General features: G+C 45.7%; 1 protein-coding gene across 1 annotated transcript in view; it reads left to right on the forward strand.

Annotated features, from left to right (window-relative positions):
- The first annotated feature begins 518 nt into the window (after nucleotides 1-518).
- TTLL6 (tubulin tyrosine ligase like 6) overlaps nucleotides 519-22,709 on the forward strand; it is a 28,588-nt gene continuing 6,397 nt past the window's right edge. The window contains exons 1-10 of the mRNA XM_068530973.1: nucleotides 519-661; nucleotides 799-929; nucleotides 2,432-2,588; nucleotides 3,363-3,506; nucleotides 4,110-4,195; nucleotides 8,288-8,513; nucleotides 9,846-10,021; nucleotides 11,342-11,530; nucleotides 12,209-12,386; nucleotides 13,371-13,652. Of these exons, the coding sequence (XP_068387074.1) occupies nucleotides 536-661; nucleotides 799-929; nucleotides 2,432-2,588; nucleotides 3,363-3,506; nucleotides 4,110-4,195; nucleotides 8,288-8,513; nucleotides 9,846-10,021; nucleotides 11,342-11,530; nucleotides 12,209-12,386; nucleotides 13,371-13,652 (1,695 nt within the window). The 5' untranslated portion in view covers nucleotides 519-535. The remainder of the gene's footprint in view (nucleotides 662-798; nucleotides 930-2,431; nucleotides 2,589-3,362; nucleotides 3,507-4,109; nucleotides 4,196-8,287; nucleotides 8,514-9,845; nucleotides 10,022-11,341; nucleotides 11,531-12,208; nucleotides 12,387-13,370; nucleotides 13,653-22,709) is intronic.

Consider the following 22,709-nt stretch of genomic DNA (forward strand, 5'->3'; position numbering starts at 1 on the left):
TCCTGACTCTCCTGGTCACTGCAGGCACTTCTTCCTTTCCAGGCTCTTGAAGGCATTTGAGTTTGTGTTGGAGTCAGCTCCCAGTTATTAAGATTAATAGGGACCGGGGAAGAAGGACGTGATAGCATATATATGGTTTTGAAATACACTGCATAGTTTTTTCTGTCAATTTACCTTGCTAATTAAGCTTGGCTCTGGCCGACATTAAGGATTAGTTTATATCCCCTGAACATTCAGTGCTAGTGCTTGGAGGAAAGCCAGAGGCCTACTTCCTGGCAAGAGTGGGTGAAACATTCAACCCAGAAAACCTTCTGTGGAGATCACTGGGCACAAGCTGTGTTCTGCAGGAGCTTTCCACTCTCCGTGTTCCTTTCTCGGCAACGGTGTGTCCAGATGGGGCAAGATGGCTTCCAGTCCCAAGGAGTCCAGTTGTCTGGCTTCAGTGTACGGTCTGGGAGCACCTAGAAACATAACCTCCCCACCACGTGCTCCTCCCCCACTTCCTGGCTGACGGGCCTTTCTTTCTCCACCTGCCATGGCAGTGCGTAGGGCTGCCCAACAGTATGGCCTTCGAGAGGGAGGGGAAAACGACGACTGGACTCTCTACTGGACTGACTACTCGGTGTCACTGGAGCGGGTGATGGAAATCAAAAGTTACCAGGTATCTGGGTCAGAGCTGGTCCTCTGTGTAAGCGTGGCATCTACCCCGTGGTGCCCCAGTCTTATGACTGTCCCCAAGGGGAGCTCATGGGTACTCCCATGGGCCCCCTTGTTCACGACTTCCGGCTTCCTTTGCAGAAAATCAATCACTTCCCAGGGATGACTGAAATCTGCCGCAAGGACTTGCTGGCCAGGAATATGAGCCGCATGTTAAAGATATTCCCAAAAGATTTCCACTTTTTCCCTAGGACCTGGTGTCTTCCTGCTGAGTGAGTGCCCACCTGCGCCCCTTTCTCCACTCCCCACCCCCAGTTTACATTTTCCTCTTGCCCCCGATTCCCTGGTTGCTACTTTCCCTTCCCATAGGGTCTCCCATCTCTCTCTCCTCTTCAGGAAGAGAAGGAATAAAGGGTGTGTCCAAGGTTGAGAAAACACAAGGCTCTGCCTATAAAATCAGATGACATTTAGGGGCTGGGTGCCTTGGAGCCTGTGCCTGCAGTTGGGATGAGAATTTGTTCTGACCTTGAAAGCTGTTGATTTTGAACTTGTTCCAGCCTTTTCACTGTGCAGTTTCTGAATTTTTAAGGCCCTCGAGCATTTCTGGAGGGAGTGAGGTAATGGTTAGCACCCAGGTTAGGAGCAGGGAGGGACGCCTGACCTCTGACCCATGGCAGTGCCGTGGATGGCAGTCAGCCTTTTCCCATCTCTGGTCTCACTATATCCATCTGGAAAATGGACATCCATTCCTGGTACATAAAATACTCTGGACCACACCACGAGAAGCAGGAGGAATGTGAGATGACGTGAGCATGACCTGGGTACAGTCTGGTGTTTGGGATGAGGTGGGGGAGTAGAGAAGCATTGCCATCAGAATTATATTTACTCACAAAGGCCCCCCAGGAATCTCACTCTCCCATCTCCGCCCCCCCCCCTCGGTGCTTTCCCAAACCAAGAGCCCCAGGGTTCCCAGCCTTTCCTAGCTTGTCTAGAACAATTTGCAGAGCTCAGCAGCAACTTCAAAGAAAATGTGTTTGCCATCGGGTTGACAGGCGCCTCCAGATTTCATGGCCACTAAGGGACATTGCAGTCATGTGACTTCTCCAGTGGTAACAATGCTCCTTTGAGTTAAAATGCAAAACAAGAAGTATAGAAAGACGGAGATTTATGATCCTTTAAGTTGGTTTCTTTCTTCTGAATATACTTTCTTCAAACTACGTTCAAGATAGTATTTGCCCTCTCACACTCTAGCTGGAGTGGAGGTGTTACAGAGGAAAAGCTGAAGCCCAGAGCAGGGGAAGAGACTGATGGATCCAAGGTCACATCATTTGTCAGGGCCTGAGTCAGATTGAGCGCTTCACACCTCTTATCTGCAAACTCAGAAAGCCGAACTGCTTGGATCACGGTTACCTTTGTCGGGTGTGCGGCATGGACCAGCCCCTTGCCTGCATCATGTCATGTGTGAGATAGCTGTCATTGTCCTCATTGTGTAGATGACGGAATTGAGGCTTAGAGAGGTCAAGTCCTGGTAAAGGGCTACACCGCTGGTGAGTGCTGTTGCCGGGGTTTAAATCCAGGTCTGAATTCCCTCCAGAGCCCATCCTCTCTCTGCTGTGTGTGCTCGACTGTCTCTCCTGTAACCAGATCTCTGGGCATCTGTCTGTCAACTCCAGGGCTTTTGTCACTTTTTTCTTTTTTTTAAATAAAGAGCTAGCCTTCATTTTCACTGATCCCCCTGCTAAAGGTGTATCTCATTCTCTTCCTGCTCTGGTAGCTGGGGAGATTTGCAGAACTACAGCAGGTCAAGAAAAAATAAGACGTACATCTGTAAGCCGGATTCGGGCTGCCAGGGGAGAGGTATATTCATCACCCGGAGAGTGAAAGAAATCAAACCAGGGGAGGATATGATCTGTCAACTCTATATCTCAAAGGTACTTCCTCATCGTGATTATTTATGTATCGTCCATGGCAACCTCAGGCTGTAGCTCCACTGGACCGGTTGTGAAAAGAGGGAAGGGAGGGTGGGGTGGGGGTGGAGCCAAGTCCTGCCTTGGACTTGGTGGGACCAAGCCTTTTGAGCAGAGACGTGACATGTGCCTGGGCCAGAGCGCCCTTGCCCTTGCACTCTTGTCAATTGGTCTGGCGCTGCCAGGCTGGCCCCTTGCCTCTAACAGACGGCAGCTGGGAGAGCCCCTTGGGTCTGTGGAGGCCCCACTTCCTTTGGGAGAGGGGAGTAGCCCTGGAGAGATCATGGTAACCAGCTGTCCATGACTGGAGGTATAGCCCTTTACAGGGAGGGAGCCTTCTAGAAGGTGCATAGGAGACCTAGCTGGCATTGCAGTCAATACTGCAACTGCAGGGAGAACTCTGGCAGAAGTGCGACAGTAGCAAGCCCTGAGTGGTGACAACATGTCCTTCATCACAGGACTTTTTCATGTTATTTTGTCTTGTTGCCAGGAAAGCTCTTGGAGGTGGTTACTCATGCCATTTGACAGATGAGGAAACTGAGGCCTGGTGTGGTTAGTGACTTCCACAAGGTCACATGGCCTAAATCCCCTTGTCCCCCTCCCCAACCCTAGCCCAGCCTGGCCTCTGTAACGCAGGTTACACTGGAGCTGAAGCCACGAAAACAAGACAGGGTGCTAATGGGCTTCAAGTCTGGGTTCCTCCTCTGACGCCGTGTGGCTTCTGTTCTCTCCTCCCAGCCCTTTATCATCGACGGGTTCAAGTTTGACCTGCGGATTTACGTGCTCATGACATCCTGTGACCCTCTCAGGATTTTTGTGTACGACGAAGGACTGGCGCGCTTTGCCACCACCTCCTACTCCCACCCCTGCCCAGACAACCTGGTGAGTTCGGGGACACGCTGCCTCCCCCTCCTCTCTTAGCTGGTAAAAAATCCTAGTTACACCTACCTTCTCAAGGCATGGTGGACGTGGCTGTCACTTGCTGAACTGTGGTTTACTATGTGCCAGGCTGTATCTCTTCTTTCGTTTAACCCTCCCAAGAGCCCTCAGAGATAGGGATTATCATCTCCAGTTTACAGATAAGGAAATTAAAATCCAGTTATAAGGGACTTGTCCAAGGTCACAGAACTAGGAAGAGGTGAGGTGGGGACTCGTGGCCTGACTGCAAAGCCACAATTCCGTGGTGCTCAAGGAAAGAAGGATGTGGGCAAGCCCCAGCCCTCCCCCAACATCCCCAGGCCCTCAGGGCTCCTGAAGTCCCCCCTCAGCAGAGCGCCACCCAACCTCAGGAGGAGTGGGAGTTTCTTATGCTCCAGGCTGTAGGATACCCCTTCTTACTTCCTCTGTTTTGCCAGTGTAAGTAAGCCCTAAGACGCCCCCTTTCTCTTCCATCTCTTTAAGCCCCAGGGGCCATGGAAGGGCACAGAGAAAAAGTGGAAGGCTGCCCTTCCTCCTGACCCCACAGACTTGTGTCTCTTTCCCCAGGACGATATCTGCATGCACCTGACTAATTATTCCATTAATAAGCACAGTTCCAATTTCCTTCGAGATGCTCACTCTGGCAGCAAGAGGTAAGGAAGCGGCTTCCCTTCTCTTTTCTTTCCCTACTGGGCTCCGAGCTGCTCTCTGAGATTCTATCCAAACCCTGTCAGTCGCCATCAGTGTTTCCATCTTGGGTCACATGGTGTCAGAAGAGACTCCTTAGTCTCTGCCCTCTGGCTGTTAATCATTAAAAGAAGGCCACATCATAAACCCTAGGAGGTTGGGAGGAGGAGAGATAAACACGAACTGTTTCCTCAGCAGGATACACACACACACACCAAAACATACTCTTATTACAGTTGGCCCTTCTGACATTTCTAGACCAACAGATATCTCTCGACTGCTGGTCTGACACCGTAGAAGGACCCGCCAGGCCTGTGGTTCCTGGGGTGTTGCTCCAACAGAGGTTCTCAAGTGATGTGTCACGATGCCCCTGCTCTTTCTCTTGCATCAGACTTAAAGGACTGATAAACAGGCAGTCTGTTTGGCTTCAGAGCATCAGAGAAGCACAGGAAATGTCATGACTCCCTTGGTAGCAGAGTTCCAAAAAGCAAATGGAAAATCACTAGGTTAAGCCTGCTGGAAGGGGACGTGTTGGGCTGGCAGGAGGCGATCTCCCCCTTGTCGGAGGGCGCTGGCCACCCGACTTTGCCCACGGCTCCCCCACTTCCTCTTCGCCCACCTGGTCTGTGGGCACCCTCTGGCCTCCTGCACGGTTGCGTGTTGAACATCGGGGCTCGGTGAGGCCCGGCTTCCAGCCCCGCTCTGACCCTCGCCAGCTGAGTCAACTGGAGCAAGTCCCTTCACCTCTCTGAGCTTCCATTTCTTGGTCTGTAGGATAGGGCAATGAGACGCCCTGCCCTGCCCACCTCGTAGGGTCACTCTGAGACTCAAGTGACCCGTGACAGAGCACAGATATTGCTCGTAGTTACTGTGATTTCGCCTTCGTCTAAAGGCATGTCATCAAAGGGCCCTCAGCAGTCCAAGCTTCCCCCTCTCTCACTTCTAACCCGCAGGACTGGAGAGTTTGGTGTCATCTTAGATGTTTCCTTTTCCAGCACATCATTGAATTCTGAAGTTTCCTCCTTCAAAGGTCCCTCCGTCCCTTCCTTCCCACCAGACTTAGCTTCAGCCTCATCCTCGACAGCTGCGTGGCCTCCTCACTCTTCTTAGCTCCAGCCACCTCTGCTTAACCTTTCTGTACCTCCGATTTCTCCTCTCTAAAATGACGCAATGAGGAATTCCCTGGCGGTCCAGTGGTTAGGACTCTGCACTTCCACTGCAGGGGGCCCGGGTTTGATCCCTGGTCGGGGGAACTAAGATCCCGCAAGCCGCACGGCGCAGCCCAAAAATAAATAAATAAATAAAATGACGCAATAAACGTGAATCCCGGCTGGCCAGCCTCACAAATATGCCATAAGGACCTATTGAGATGATGTGTATGAATAGGCCTCAAAAACAATACCCCCTATGCAAGTGGGTGCTGTTATTATTACACATTCCGTATACTCATTACTTCTGCTCTCAGGTAACCAGTGTGGCTCCCAGGTGCCTAGAGCAATCCAATTCAAACTCCTCTGCTTGCTGTATGCTTTGACCAGACCCCATTTCCCACTATTATTATTACTACATTAATAGTTGCCATTTTATTTGTTGAGCGCTTCCTGTCTGCCAGGCACTGCTCTAAGAAATTTACATTCCTCAACCTATTTAATCCTCACAACAACACTATAAAGTTGGCGTGATTATTATCACCCCGATTTTGCATATTGGGGAACAGGCGTAAAAAGGTTAAGAAACTTGCCCAAGTTCCCACAACTAGGAAGTGGCGGAGCTGGAATTAACTCTGGAGTCTGTGCCCTTAACCACTAGCAGTGCTGCCAGTGCCATCCTCTCCACGGTGTTCTCCCAGGATACTCTTTTGCTCATTTTTGATACACAGGCCTTGCTCATTCCCACCTCTCTGCCTTTGCTCAGCTCCAACTGAAAACATGGGAGAACATCCTTGAAGGCCCTTTGGTCAAACTAAGCTTCCATGTTGCCTTCTCTGACCTGGTTCTAGGTGCTGGTTCAGCCATATAACCACTGCAGTGTGGGTGAAACCCATCTTCTCTGTGGGCCTCTGATTCCTCACCTGTCAGATGAGAGGACTGGCTTCCATCTCTAAGGATAAGCCTATGGAATCCGCGTCTAACCACCCCCAGTAACCTCTCTATCTCTGGACTCCCACCACCCTCACGGTCAGCATCAGCTGTAGCCCGTAACTTCTCTGTGCTTGGGGCACATGTTTTCCTTGTGTCCCCAATGGTACTTAAGTTCCTTGATGGTTAGAATGGTGCCCTGGCCTTCTAGGTGCCTCCCATGTTGCGGGGCAGAGTCCTTTCCTTTTCTCCCTCCTGTTTGCTTTCACCTTTCCTCATCTTCCTCTTCCCCACCTTTTGAGACAATCTGCTTCTCCTACGAGTCCCTCCCCTACCCCAAATTCCCCCCTCCCTAGCCTGAGGCCAGCTGTACCGGCAGTAAATCCCCGCCAGGCTGCAGACTCAGTAGGAGCAATGAAGAAGAAGAAAAACTGGAAACCTGGCAGGCGTCTGGGGCAGAGACCGGGTCCTCTTCATCTTTCAGGGTGCCTGGCACATAGCTGGTGTGTTAAATTGAATGGACTAGCCACTGGACATTATGAAATTGCACAATTATGTGTATTCATTGTGATGTGCCTGAGTCATCAAGAAGAGGTTATGTTATGATTCATAACATCTGTTATAAGAAGGTAGAGGAGTGTATAATCTACTTTGGGAAAATGTATTTCCCAGTTAGGCAAATTAAACAGTTTTGTGTTTTTTTTTGCACTTGAAAAGGTTGGTTTCAAGCGATCTGGAAAATTCATGTACACACAACACTCCATCCTTCACAATGGCAGGTAGAAAATGTGTGCCTCTGTATTGAGTGGCCTCTGTTTATCTGTCGTGATATAAATGCATCTTTGGTTGTCTCGTGTGTGCTGACTCCTCAAATGGTCCTTAGGCTTCCCACAAGAGAGGTGCTGGTTTCTTGGGATCCCCTCATTGCATGAGTTTTGCACACCCAGCAGGCCCTTAGCAAATGTGCATTGGCTCCATTGACGGGAGTCCATCTAGCTCTTTGGATGGCCTGGGTGAGCCGTGTTTCCTGTCTTCTCATTCTTCTCTTTGTTCTTCATTCCCCTGCATCGCCTGTATTTCCTCCTCCAATATTTCCACTTCCCACTTTGGCTCTCTGTGCACACATGTGTGCATGTGAGGGGGTGAGTGTCTGTCCCCGCCATTGCCTTTTGGACCGGTCAGATTCGCCCTGTCTCTGTACTGCCCAGCTCGGAGCTGACTGGAGCATTTCCTCAGATGTTTCCTCACAAACCTCTCCGCATGGGGTAGATATCCTCTGATTTCTGTGATAGGGTGACCAGCCATCTAGGTTTGCCTGTGACTGAGGGGTTTCCTGGGATGTGGGACTTTCAGCTCTAAAATCAGACTGTCTGGTTTGCCCTGGGACAGTTGGTAACCCTATCTGTGGAGATGCCCTGGGGTTTCCTTTTCCCTCTGGTCAGCCCTTTAGGGGGTTAACAATGAACAAAATTAACAAAATTTCTGTCTTTAGTGTCCTCAGAATATCCCCTCAGATAGCTGAGGTGGAACCCAGGTATGGGTGGCCTTTAAAGGCTCCTTAAGTGCTTCTAATGAACACCACAGGCTGAGAAACCATTACCACCAAAGCAAAGCCATGATGTAGGGTGTTTTTTAAAAAAATTTTTTATTCATCCATTCCGCTTTCCACCTGGGATACTGAATCCCTGCCCCAGCCCACAGGTGCTTCCTATGTTACAGTGAAAGTGCCCAGGCCAGGGCTTACATGTCAGTATACCTTTGCCCACTCCAGGACTGTGGAGGCTTGAGGAGTATGGCCCTGTGGCTCCTGCAAGGTCCTCCTGAGCCGACACAGCCCTGGTATCACCCTGGCTCCTGGGTGTCCCACCCCACTGGCTTTGGGGCCTTATCTTCTCCAGACGTTTCTGGTTTCCAGCGTGCCATGGCCTTAGATGACCAGAGGTGGGCTGCCCTGCCTCATGGCCCGTGGTTCCCTTCCAGGAAGCTCTCCACCTTCAACGTGTACATGGAGAGCCACGGCTACAACGTGGGGCAGATCTGGAGAGATATCGAGGACATCATCATCAAGACGCTCATCTCGGCTCACCCCATCATCAAGCATAACTACCACACCTGCTTCCCCAATCACACACTCAACAGCGCCTGCTTTGAAATCCTGGGCTTCGACATTTTGCTGGATCACAAACTCAAGCCCTGGCTGCTGGAGGTGCGGGCTTGGGGCGAGGGGTGAAACTGGCGCCTGTTACCAGGGTCAGCCAGCCGGACCCATCCTTCCACCCTCCTGCTCAGCCAGGAGGTTGTAATCCACTTCCCAAGCCACTGTCCCCTGAGGCGCTTGCTGCCTGGGGCTTCTCCCTTTGCTGAAAAGTGGCCACCAGAGGGAGGTAGACGGCCGGGAATTAGAGAATTCCTTGTGCCTTCTTGAGGTCCACCCAGACTTAGAAGCTCTGATCTCAGGCCCAGAGTGATTCTAAAGACAGCTCTACCTTTCATAACAGAGTCATCTCCCAGAAAGGGGTGGTTCTTCGCCAAAGCTGGGTGGAGGATGTTGAAGATCAGACAGGAGCCGCCAGGCTTGGTTCTCAGGGGCCTGGACCACTCAGTTCCAAGCACCAACGGAGAGCGGCCCGGTGTCTGTGGGCACGGGAATGGGTGGGGAGCCACTCAGTGAGTTTCTTGCCTCCCTCAGACCCATGGGGTGGTGGGAAGAGGAGGAAGAGAAGCTCCTGGGTGGCCTCTTCTCTTCCCGATTGGACCTGTGCAAGCAGCCCTCTCCCATGGCCATTCAGGGTGCACGCCGTGAGTGGGGGTGGGAGTGGGGCTGCGGTACAAGTCAGAGGTGATGGTGACAGCTGCCAGTGACACAGAGTCAGCCCTCAGAGCGCAAGACCCAGATTTACAGATCAGATTCCTGGGGCCTTACCTTTCCTCCATTCCCAGCCCTTATTCCCAAGTGTGGATGGGAAGGAGAATATGGCCGTTTGGAGCTCTCACCCGAAGAGCAGAATAAGCCACCAGGAGCAGGCCTTCAGAAACTGCTGGAAACCTTCAAATGTCACACAGTGCCTCTGAATAACATAGACTCTTCTGTGGGCAGAAATGAGTCCTCTCCGTCCTCCCACCAGTCTCCCCGTCAACCCCGGTCGGGATCCCGAATGCATCACTCCTTTCCCCTCCCCACCTCCCAGCCTGGCCCTTTGGACTGTCCCCTTCCATCGGCTCTCTGGGATGCACAGTGCACGGGACAGGGCACACGCACACCCGGTGGAGGGGAAACCAAAGGCAGCCCCCCCGCCCCCTGCCGTGCTTCTCAGGAAGACAGGACTAAAATGAAAGCTAGTTAAACTGGAGGGGGTTCTGCTTCCTCCTTTCTTCACTGTGGCTCCAGTCTAGACCCTCTCTCCCTCTCCTTTCCACTCATCTTGGTAGCCAGGGCCCCGACCCAGGTGGGCTCGGGTGGTTCCCTGGAGGGGCCGTTTCGCCTCACGCCCTGCTTGCACCCTGCCCAGCCTCCCCAGCTGCTGTCTTGCCCTCACAGGTCAACCACTCTCCGAGCTTCTCCACTGACTCCTGGTTGGATAAAGAGGTAAAGGACAGTCTGCTGTATGACACTTTGGTCCTGATCAACCTGAGAAGCTGTGACAAAAAGAAAGTCTTGGAGGAGGAGAGACAACGGGCGCGGTTCCTGCAGCAGTGTCGTTCTCGGGAGACCAGGTACAGTAATGGGTCAATTCTAACAAATGATAATCCTATTTGGAAAATTAATATATATTGGCAGGATGTGGCAGTTTGAACAGTTTTACTGTGGCTATTCCTTTGTTCCTAAAAATAGGAGATTAAATTATAGACATAAATACATGTGATGGATATGAGTTTATTAATATCATATGAACATCCAGGGATTACCAATTCAAAAGTAAAACCATTTATCTATACAAAAAAGAAGATTTGTCCATCCTCCCCTTGCCACTGTGTTGGCGGGAGCCTGTGTCGCCCTGCTCCCTGCTGGGTAACATTTGCCTTTTAACAGAGGCCTTCCTCTGTAGAGAGAGAAGGAAGACCCGGAGCCTGGTCAAGGAGATGGCTTTGTTGCTTTTCAGATCCCACGGTGGCCCGCTGTCCTCCTCATGAGCAGAGCCAGCCTGATCCTTCGGGACTGAGCTTCTGGAACCGGGGCATGGCATCTCTGTTTGGATGGCACTGTGTTTCTCAGAGCGTGTTCATGTGCACTGTCTTCCCTGGAAGGGGGATGGGTAGGTGGTAGCGTGGGGTGTTGTATGGTCCTGTTTTTGGAGCTAAGAAGACCAAGACTCTGGAAGGGGAACTGCCTTGTACAGGTCACCTCGCTGGTAAGTGGCAGGTCTGGACACAGAGCCTGGTGGGTGGGCTGCCTGGTATTCCAGGCTGCCTTCCATTAAACTCCTGGAGAAGGAGGCAGCGTCAGCTAAGGGGCGGCCAGGGCCCTCCTCTGGATCAGTCTCCTCGTCATGACTTGGCCCTGGGTGGCTCAGGGGCTCCTGGTTTCCCTGCTGTAAAAGGGGCTTATCGTTCCTCACTCCCTGACCTCCACCTCCCCGGGGGGCTGTGAGGAAGAATGAGATCATCACAGCTCATAAAAGCTCATCAAGCTCATCCATGAAGCCCTCAAATTTAGCAAAACACAAGCTGCCAGTTCGCCAGAGAAGGGTAGCAGGGGCTGTGATTGGGAAGATGGCGACAGTCTGCCTCGTCAGAACAAAGCCAAGAGGGAAATAGGCTCTACTTGTAATGGGAGAGAATTTGGTGAGCTGTCAGGAAGACCGTTCCAACCAGCTCTCAGTGCATTATGACACTTGCTGTCCCGGGAGGGCTAGAATCTCCTTTCAGGGAAACGTTCATGCGTTCATTTATTTAGGAAATGCTGACTGGCCGCTGTTGGCGTGCGAGGCCTCCGTCTGGCCCTAGATGACATCCATGTCCTTGGAAAGGCCATGTCCTCTCCAAGCTTGGTCCCAGGAAACCCCAACTGCAGCCCTGTGTTCTGCTTCCCAACAGGAAGGAGGAAGTCAAGGGCTTTCAGGCCATGCTTCTAGAGAAAACTGACAAGTATGAAAAGGAAAACTGTGGAGGTTTCCGCCTGATTTATCCCAGTGTGAATTCGGAGAAGTATGAGAAGTTTTTCCAGGACAACAACTCCCTCTTCCAGAATACAGTTGCCTCCAGGGCTCGGGAGGTGTATGCCCGGTAGGAAGGCTCCTGGGCCTAGGGGAGCAGGGTGTTGGGGGAAGAGGGGTTTGCTTGACCTGCGGGGTAACCTTGGAGCAGCCTTGAAGTTGCTTTGGTCTCCCAAGGACCAGGAATCGTAAGATTCTTTGGTGTGGGATGTTGTTAAGTGGATATGAGGCTGTTTCTAGAAACTCACCCGTGAGACAGGCACCCCCACCCCACTCCAGAATGCCCAGCCCCTCAGGGCTGCCTCCTGGATTCATGCAGGTGTCAAATCTAAGGACCGGAAGGGGCTCATCCCATCCGGTCCATTCCCCGCCCTCCACCTCATTTCATGGAGCAGAAAAAGGATCGTACAGCAGATAACCACAGAAGAGGCTCTAGAACCCCTGTCTCCTGAGTCATGTGACTGAGTTATTTCTGTCACATCATTGGCCAGAGAGGCCCAGCATATGAAGGGGTCCAAAGTTAGGAGCCCCTAACTTTAGCCTCCTACCCAGACCTTCTTCCCAGCACCTGCCAGTTGTGGGATCTGGCCTACTAGGAAGTGAGGAGAGAGGTGGGGTGTGGTGAGTGGGGTGCAGCCCGCCACTCCACCCTATGAGGTGGGCAGGGCAGGGCGTCGCATTGCCCTCAAGGAGAGTGTCCACATTCCCAGCCCATCCCTAACCTACATGACTGTTCCTCACTGGGCAGGCAGCTGATCCAGGAGCTGAGGCTGAAACAGGAGAAAATATCCTTCCAAACGAAAGATAAGAGGGTAGAAATGCAGGGGGAATCAGCAGGCGAGCGAGCGAGAGGCAAGAGCATGCAGAGCTGGCGACAGAAACAAAGGCAGAAGTGCAAGACCGCCACCAACCCGGCCTCCAAACAAGTAAACCTGGACGGGAGGGGAGCGCGCATGCCCAGCACCCTTCCCTGGCTGGGGCCAGTCCAGGGGGGGATGCTGAGGAGACCACTCCTGAGAGCTCAGGCACACTGAAGGAATGGGGCCGCATGGAGGGCTGGGCCCCGGGAGGGGAGCCCGGAAGTCACAAGGAGCCCGGAGGCCTTCAGAGGATCCCTCCATCCAGGCAGAGAGGACTCTTGCTGGTCTGCCCTTCTTCCTTCAGTTGGAGTAAAAGCAGCTGGGAGGCTGACCACCATCCCCATGTAGGGAGTAGGCTCTAAGACTACCTGTGGTCATGGTCCCCAACTCTAGTCTGGGTTGGAATGCTCCCCTCCAGCAGGCCAGGGGCACAGCTGAGAGAGGAGGCCCCAGGGCAGAGCTTCTGGGAGGCAGGACCTCAGAACACTACACGGGGTGACTGAACACAGCTGGTGCTTCCAGCCTGCTCTCTGCTCAAAGCGTGGACCAGCCTCTAGGCTGGGGCCAGCTATCCAGTTGTCCTATCATCTGAATCTCTGGATCCCCCCCTTCTCTGCCTAGCTCTCTCTTCTGGCTCACTGGAAAGATGCAGTTGACTTTTCAGTCTATCTCCTTCTCAAAGACTTACCTGAAGGGACAGGTTTAGAGCAGGTTTTTATTTTTATTTTTTATTTTTTAAAAAAATAACTTTGTTAGGGTCATAGACCCTTCGAGAATCTGATAAAAGCTATGGAATCTCTTGCCATAACGTATGCAAAGATACAATTTTAAAACTGCAGTTTTAAGTGGCTCAAAGGCCCCGTGAGACCATCCATGAGCCCTTTAGGGGTCCTTGAACCCCAGGTTAAGAGCCCCCGATTAGAGAGACTTTGATTCTGATTGCTTTCCTCTCCTCCTCATCTCCTTTGCACCTACCCTTGGGTGCAGATGATCCGGAAGTGGACAGAGCTGGGTTCCCATGGGCTGTATGTTTGGTTTCCTCCTTCCCAGTACCTCCAGCCATTGACATTAGTGTCCTGCACACCCGACTTGCTGTCGAGCATCAGAGACACAAAGAAAAAGGAGACAGACAGCAGCCTCGAGCAGGAGGCCCCCAGGGAGGAGGCTGGCCCTGCTCCCCATAAGCCTACATCTGTGAGGCCTTACAGCTCTATTACTGACTTGAGGAATTCAAGCCTTCTCAGCTACTCCAGGCCAGAGCTCAGTAAACCCGTCTCCAGAATCAGGGAAGCCAAGTCCACCTCTGCAGTGAACACAGTCACCAGCACTGTGGTAAGTAGAGCAGTCTGCCTTCCCTGAGGGCCAAACTGGTGGGGGGGTGGGGTGGGGGGTGAGGTAGGAGTCTGGCTTTCTGGTCCCTTCTCTGCACCTGACTTACTATGGCCCTTTGAGTAAGCCACTTACCCTCTCTGGGCCTCGATTTCCCCACTTGTGAAGCCCAAGTTGTGGAATGGCATACTGTTAGGAGTCTAGACCTATACCTTTAGGGCTTTTAGAAAGGCCGTCTTATGCATCCCCTCTTTTGGGCAGGTTACCACCTGTTGTGTTAGTTTCTGTAGGGCTGCTGTAACAAATTACCATAAACTCGGTGGCTTGAAACACGAATCTATCCTCTCACAGTTCTGGAGGCTAGAGATCTGAAAACAAGGTGTTGGCAGGGCCATGCTCCATGTGAGGGCTCTCTAGGGAGGATCCTTCCTTGCTTCTTGCTAGATTCTAGTGGTTGCTGGCAATCCTTGGCATTCCTTGGCTTGTGGCAGCGTAACTCCAATCTCTGCCCCTGTCATCACATGGACTTCTTCCAGTGCTTCTCCTCTGTGTTTCTTCACATGGCTTTATAAGGACACCAGTCATTGGATTTAGGGCTCACCCTAATCCAGTATGAGCTTATTTTAACTTGAGATCTGCAAAGATCCTATTTCCAAATAAGGTCACGTTCTGAGGCTGTGGGTGTACATGAATTTTGGGGAGGATATTGTTTTTTGTTTTGTTTTTTTTAAAGAGCATATTCTTTTTTTTAAATTTTATTTTATTTAATTAATTTATTTACTTATGGCTGTGTTGGGTCTTCGTTTCTGTGCGACGGCTTTCTCTAGTTGCGGCAAGCGGGGGCCACACTTCATCGCGATGCGCGGGCATTTCACTATCGCGGCCTCTCTTGTTGGGGATCACAGGCTCCAGATGCGCAGGCTCAGCAATTGTGGCTCACGGGCCTAGTCGCTCCGCGGCATGTGGGATCTTCCCAGACCAGGGCTCGAACCCGTGTCCCCTGCATTGGCAGGCAGATTCTCAACCACTGCGCCACCAGGGAAGCCCTGGGGGGGATATTGTTGAACCCAGTCCACGACCTAAACAGTGTTTTTCAAACTCCATTGTTGTACGGACACCTTTTGAAAGAAAGAAAGCTCTTTTAGATTCCAATTGTAAACTTAAATTATTTGTATAAATATATACAAGCATAAAACCAGATATAAAGTCTTTACACCGATATAGCTCTTATGCAACTGCAAAACAAAACAAGTAGCACCAATAAAATTTGCATAAAATATTAATTTAATATGACAGTTGATTTTCTATTTTTCTAGAAACTAAGTTGCCACATGAATGTAGTACCAGCAATGCTAACACAGGTTCTTTTGTGTTCATCATACTTAGGCCCACCAAGAGCTATGTGATGACTCTGCTATAACTACTGGAAAATCTTCCGCGTTGTTGGGTCTTTGCTTGGTCCAAGTGCAGTGTAGAGTAGGGGAATGTTTTTCAAATTTCTAACCGTAGCCCATAGTAGAAATTCATTTTATTTCATAGTCCGTCACATACACACACAGACAACTGGAGAAAAGTTTCTAAAACAGTGCTTAGCCACACTGCATATAGTGACTCATTCTATTCTTTTAAAAATACCCATTACAGTCCACTAAATTAATTTTCTGACCTACTGGTAGGTTTGCGACCGCGGTTTGATAAACACCTTTACGAGAGTATGCTTTGGAGCTTCATCACATCGGATTCGGCAATGATTTCTTGGCTATGACGCCAACCCCACAGGCAACAGAAGCAAAAGTAGATAAGTGGGACTACATCAGGCTTAAACAGTCAACAAAATGAAAAGGCAACCTGTGGAATGGGAGAAAACATTTGCCAACCATATATCTGATAAGGGATTAATATCCAGAATATGTAAAGAATTCTTACAACTCACAATGACAACAACAACAAAACAACCCGATTAAAAACTGGGTAGAGGCTTAAATAGACATTTCTCCAAAGTGAAATGAGCCAGTCACGAAAAGACAAATACTGCATGATTCCACCTATATGAGGTATCTAGAGTAGTCAAACTCTTAGAAACAAAAGGTAGAAGGGTGGTTGCCAGGGGCTGTGGAGAGGCAGAAACAAAAGGATGTTTAATGGGTATAAGTTTCAGTTTTGCAAGTTAAAAAGGTTCTAGAGATGTGTTGCACAACAGTGTGCATATAGTTAACACTACTATACTGTACGCTTAAAAATGGTTATGATGGTAAGTTTTACATTACGTGGGTTTATGTGAGCCACAACTACTGAAGCCTGCGTGCCTAGAGCCTGTGCTCCACAGCAAGAGAAGCCACTGCAAGGAGAAGCCCACACACCTCAACGAAGAGTAGCCCCCGCTTGCCACAACTAGGGAAGGCCCGCGTGCAGCACCGAAGACCCAACGCAGCCAAAAATAAATAAAATTTTAAAGCAATAATAATGAATAAAGAGTATACGTTGGGGAATCTGGCTGACACTGTTTAGATCCTGGGGTCTCCTTTATTATATATGTGACTCCCATCTAGTCACTCTAATCACCCTAAGCCTCAGTTTCCCCATTAAAAAAATGGTGTTTTCATAATAGTACCTACCAGCGGATCATTGTGAGGATTAAATGAAAGGATCCACGAAAGTGGATCCACGAGTGGTGTTTATCACACAGGAGTCAGTACGCATTAGCTATTATTTTAATACAACTACTTCTTAAGACTGCCCTTGTTCTTTTTGCATTAACCTAAGGCTTAAAGCAGTACTACATAACACTAAAGAGATTAAAAAAATAGGGCAGCTAACAACAATTGATTATTGTTTTTTCTTTTTTGGATTTCATGTTGATTTAATCAAAATCATTGGTTCGGGATGTTGTATCATACTTGGTTCATTCAAAGCCTTTGACTGTTTTGTTTATTTACTTGTCCCTTTATCCCTATGCTCACCTCCCATTCGTCTATCCACCATCTTTTGTTAGTTTGTTTCCTTGTAAAGAAGGGATTTCTAAATTTTTTTGTAATTTTTATTTAAAAAAAATTTTGGTCGTGCTGTGTGGCATGCAGGATCTTAGTTCCCCGAGCAGGGATCTAACCCGCGCCCCCTGCAGTGGAAACACGGGAATCTTAACCACTGGACTGCCAGGGAAGTTCCAAGAAGGGATTTTTTTTAAATACATGCATTTAAAATCTGTTTGAATGTGATTGGGTTATTTATCTCATTCTATGTCCTATTTTTTTTCTTATTGAGCCCCACTTTTTCTTTTTTTAAGATTAAAGTTACATGCATTCAAATGCTAAAATCTTAACTGTACAATTCTGACAAATAAATGCACCTGTGTAATCCATATCCCTATCACAATATAGAGCTTTCTGATATTTCCCCAAGGTTCCCTCCTGCCCATTCCTAGGCAATTACCGTCCTGCTCCCTGCATCCCTCCCCAAGGCATCCACTATCCTGACTCTGACTTTTTCCATCTTAGAGCAGTTTGTGCAAATGGAATAATATAGTATATATTCTTTTGAGTCTGACTTCTTTAGTTCAGTATTGTATCTGTGAGATTCATTCATGTTGTTGGGTATATCAGTTGTTTGTTCTTCTTTATTGCTGAATTGTGTTCCATTGTACAAATACACTGCAGGGTTTTTTTTTTATCATTCTCCTGTTGATGGATATTTGGGTTGTTCCCAGTTTTTATTCTTTTATTGCTATTGTGATTAAAGCTCTTATGAACATTCCTGTACAAGTCTTTTTGCAGACATAGTTTTCATTTCTCTTGGATAATTACCTAGAAGGATTACTAGGTCAAAGGGTAGATCTATGTATAACTTTATAAGAAACTCCAAAGTCTTTATTTAAAGTGATTGTATCTTTTGTACATTTAAGCCAACAATGAATGAAAGTACCAATTGCTCCACGTTTGTCAACATTTGGTGCTATCTGTCTTTTAAATTTTAGCCACTCTAATGACTATGTTGTGATTTCTTATTGCGGTTTTAATTTGCATTTCTCTGATGATTAAGCATGTCAAGCACTTTGTCAAATGCTTATTGGTCATTCTTGTATGTTTCTTTATGGAGAGTCTGTTCAAGTTTTTGCCTTCCTCCCGTTTAAGAAATGGGATTATTTATGTTTTTACTATTGTGTTGTAGGAATGCTTTATATAGTCTGGAAACTTGCCTATTCTTTTTCTTGATAGTGTTTTTTGATTAGTGAAAAAACTTAATTTTGATGAAGCTTATCAATTTTTCTTTTATGGTTTTTGCTTTCTGTGTCCTATATAAGAAATTTTCATGCACTCTCAGGTCACAAAGATATTCTCCTAAGTTTTTTCTAAAAGCTTTATAGCTTTAGCTTTGTGTATAGTTCCATGATCCGTTTCAAATTAACTTTTGAGTGTGCTACGTGATGGGCACTAGGTTTTTTTCCCCATATGCACATCTAGTTACTACACTATTTATTGAAAGACTTTCCTTTCTCATTGAATTGCTTGGGTGCCTTATAAATTCTAGTAAGGATTTTTGTTGTTGATTCTGTAGGATTTTCATCAAACAAGTATGTCATCTTCAAATAAAGATGGTTTTTACTTCCTTCTTTCCAATCTTTATGCCTTTTATTTCTTTTTCTTACCTTATGGCCTGGCTAGGATTTCTAGTACAGTGTTGAACAGGAGTGGAGAGAATAGATATCCTTGCCCTGTTTCCAGTCTTAAAGGGGAAACATTCCAGTCTTTTATCATTAAGTATGGTGTTAGCTGTAGGGTTTTTGTAGATATTCTTTACTAGGTTGAAGATGTTCACTTCTATTCCTAGTTTGCTGAGAGTTGTTTTTAATCATGAATGGATGTTGAACTTTGTCAAGTGCTTTTTTGGTATCAGTTGATAGTATCATATAGTTTTTCCACTTTAGACTGTTAATATGGTGGATTACATTGATTATTTTTATTTTTATTTTTATTTTTTGGCCACACCTCACGACGTGCAGGATCTTAGTTCCTGGACTGGGGATCAAACCCATGCCCCCTGCAGTGGAAGTGCAGAGGACTGCCAGGGAAGTCCCAACATTGATTAATTTTTTTATCTTGAGCCAGTCTTACATTCCTGGAATAAACCCCACTTAGCCATGATGTATTGTTGTTTTCATGCATTGCTGGATTCAACTTGCTAATGTGTTGTTGAGGATTTTTATGTCTGTGTTCATAAGAGATGTTAGTTTATAGGGTTTTTTTTCTTCTTTTACTTTTTTTTTTTTTTTTTTGGTCTGTTAGCTCCATAAAATAAATTGGGAAGTGTTCCCTCCTCTTCTGTTTTCTGGAAGAGATTGTGTAGAATTGTCATTATTTCTTATTTAAATATTTGGTTAGAGTTCTCCAGTAAAATTATCTTGGCCTGGAGATTTCTTTTCTGGAATATTTTAAACTACAGTTCAATTTCTTTAATGTTATGTATTTTATTTTGAGTGAGTTTTGGTGGTTTGTGGTTTTTGAGGTATCGGTCCATTTTATCTAAGTTGTTGGATTTATATGTGAAGAGTTGTTTATAGTAGCTCCCTATTATCCTTGTAATGTCTGCAGAGTTTGTAGTGATACCCTCTCTTTCATTCCTGATATGGGTAATTTGTTTGTTCTTTCACTCTCTTTTTTTTCTTGGTAAGTGTTGCTAGGAGTTTATCAGTTAATTCTTTTCAAAGAACTGGGTTTTTGTTTCATTTTTTTTCTATTATTTTCCAATTTTTTATTTCACTGATTTCTGCCCTTATTAATACTTATGTTCTGCTTGCTTTGGATTATTTTTCTTTTCTTTTTTCTAATTTCTTACGGGGGAAGCTTAGAATGTTGATTAAGACCTTCTTCCCTAATATAAACATTTAATGCTATAAATTTCTAAGAACAACTTTAGCTAGATACCACAAATTTTGATATGTTTTCATTTTCATTTAGTCCAAAATATTTTATAATTTCACTTGAGATTTTCTTTATGACCCATGGGTTATTTAGAAATGTAGGGGATTTTTTTTAATTTAAAAAATTTTATTTTTATTGAAGTATAGTTGCTGCACAATATTATATAAATTACAGGTATGCAATATAGTGATTCACAGTTTTTAAAGGTTATACTCCATTTATTGTTATTGTAAAATATTGGCTATATTCCCCATGTTGTGCAATACATCCTTGTAGCTTATTTTGTAACGAATAGTTTGTACTTCTTAATCCCCTACCCCTATATTGCCCCTCACCCCTTCCCTCTCCCCACTGGTAACCACTAGTTTATTCTCTATATCTGTGAATCTGCTTCTTTTTTTTTTTTTTTTTATCCACTAGTTTGTTGTATTTTTTAGAGTCTACATATAAGTGATATCGTACAGTATTTGTCTTTCCCTGTCTGACTTATTTCACTTAGCCGAATGTCCTCTAAGTCCATCCATGTTACTGCAAATGGCAAAATTTCATTTTTTTTATAGCTAAGTAATATTCCATTGTAAATATAGACCACATCTTCTTTATTCATTCGTCTGTTGATGGATACTTAGGTTGCTTCCATATCTTGGCAATTGAGAAATGTGTTGTTTAATTTTCAGTTGTTGGGAGATTTTCCTGGTGTTTTTCTGTTACTGATTTCTACTTTAATTCCATATCGTCAGAGAACATACTTTATATGATTTCAGTTCTTTTAAATTCGTTAAAGTTTATGTTATGACTCAGAATACGTTCTCTTTTGGAGAATGTTTCACGTGCACTTCAAAAGAATGTCTGTTTTGCTGCTGTTGGGTAGTGAGTCAATTAGATCTATTTGGTTGCTGATGTTGTTCAGTTCTTCTATATTCTTATTAATTTTCTGTGCACTAGTTCTGTTAATCACTGAGTTCTATTAATTACCGAAATCCACCTCAGGATTTCATCATGGACATGGGGGTACAGAGAGCGGAGAAAAGAAAAGAAGAAAAAAAGGTCTTTGAGCCACAGCTATAGGGCTTCTCGTAGAGCTTTCCCTGTCTACTCCCCAGTAGCCACTTTTGAGTTTTGAATTGCCTTGAGTTCAGGTCAGGGGATACTGGAGGGAAAACAGTAGACTCACTGCTCACTTGCTGGTACTTTGAATTCTCATCTTCCTCAATCTGCCTGCTACTGTTTATTTTTCAGAATTGTCGGATAGCTACTCTATGCATGCATTCTGTGCAGGTTTTATAGGAACAGTCAGTGAGAGAGACAGATGCAGTATGCTTAATCCATCTCAGCTAGAACCAAGACTACTGTCCCTTCTCATTGTTTTAAATTTCCTTATCCCTTTGATGTCTGCATGATCCGTAGTGATATCCCCTCTTTCATGGATGATAAAACCAATTTCTATTTCCCCTTTTTTTTATCTTGATCTTACTATGGGCTTATCCATTTTATTAAGTAAAGAACCAACTTTAGGCTTTGTTAATTTTCTCTATGGTTTATTTTCTATTTCATTGCTTTCCAGTATTATCTTTATTATTTCCTTTTTTTTCTACTAGCTTTTAGTTTAATTCGACCACCATTTTCCAGCCTTTTAAAGTAGAAAGTTGGATTATTTATTGTAAGCCTTTCTTCCTTTCTATGTGTTTAGCACTATAAATTTCCCTGTAAACACTAGTTTATCTGCATACCACAAATTTTGATATGCTACATTTTTATTATCATTGTTTGAAATATTTCCTAATTTCCTTGTGATTTCATTTTTGTTCCATGGGTGATCTAGAAGTATATTGTTTAATTTTTTAATATTTAGGAATTTTCTAAATATCTTATGGTTATTAATTTCTAATTTAATTCCTTTGCGATTCGTAGAAATGCTTTGTTAAAATTTATCAAGACTCATTTTACGGCCCAGCAAATGATTTATCTTGATGAATGTTTCATGTGCACTTGAAAAGAATGTGTGTTCTACAGTTGCTGAGTATAGTGTTCTATGAATCAATTAGATCACTCTGGTTGACAGCGTCACTCCGATTTTCCATATCTAGACTGATTTGGTTTCTACTTTTTATATCGGTTGCTGAGAGATGGATGTTAAAATCTCAACCCCAATTGTGGATTTGTTTATTTCTACCTTTTGTTCTGTCAGTTTTTGTTTCATGTGTTTTGAAGCTCTTTTATTAGGTACACATTTATAATTATTTTGTCTTTTTGATGTAGTGACCCTTTTATCATCATGAAATGATAAAATCTTCTTTATCCCAGGTAATACTCCTTGTCTTAGAATTTATTTTGTTTGCTATTAATATAACCACTCCAGCTGGTTATGGTTAGTGTTTGCGTGGTATATCTTTTTTAAAAAATTCTTTTAATTTCAACTCACTTTTCTCGTTATATTTAAAGGATTTCTCAAAAAAAAAAAAAAAAAAGGATTTCTCTTATACACAGACATAAGTGGGTCTTGCTTTCTTATCCAGTGTGACAACATCTGCCTTATAATTGGAGTGTTTACTCCATTTTCATTTAATGTAGTTATTAAAACGATTTAGGGCTGAAACTCTGTTTGTTTTCTATACATCTTTTCTGTTTCTGCTTTTTCCCCGTGTTCCTCCTTTTCTGCCTTCTTTTGGATTAATCAAAAAGTGAGTATTTGTTAGTTTTAATTTCTCCGTCATCTTTTTAGTTATAACTTTTTGCCTTTTTTGTGGGGTGTTACTCTATGGATTGCAGTATTCATCTTCAGCGTGTCAGAATCTACTTAGAGGTAACGTTGTACTTAATTTTAAATATGGGAAACTTATTCTCTCTTTTGTATTAACATACATTACTAGTATTTATTGTAGTGCACATCTGTATACTGGTGATGAATTTTCTGTTTTTGTTTATCTGAAAATGTCTTTATTTAAAAGCCTTCATTTTGAAGGAGATTTTTGTTGGACCTAGAATTCTGGGTTAACATTATTCTTGAAGCACTTTAAAAATGCCGTTCCAGTTCTTCTGATATTCTTCTTCTTTTTCTTTTTTAATGAGAAATTAACTGTATTCATATCATTGTCCCATGTATGTAATGTGTCATTTTTCTCTGGCTGCTCTCTTTATCTCTGAA

This window comes from Eschrichtius robustus, chromosome 20, assembly GCF_028021215.1.
Source record: "Eschrichtius robustus isolate mEscRob2 chromosome 20, mEscRob2.pri, whole genome shotgun sequence".
NCBI lineage: Eukaryota > Metazoa > Chordata > Mammalia > Artiodactyla > Eschrichtiidae > Eschrichtius > Eschrichtius robustus.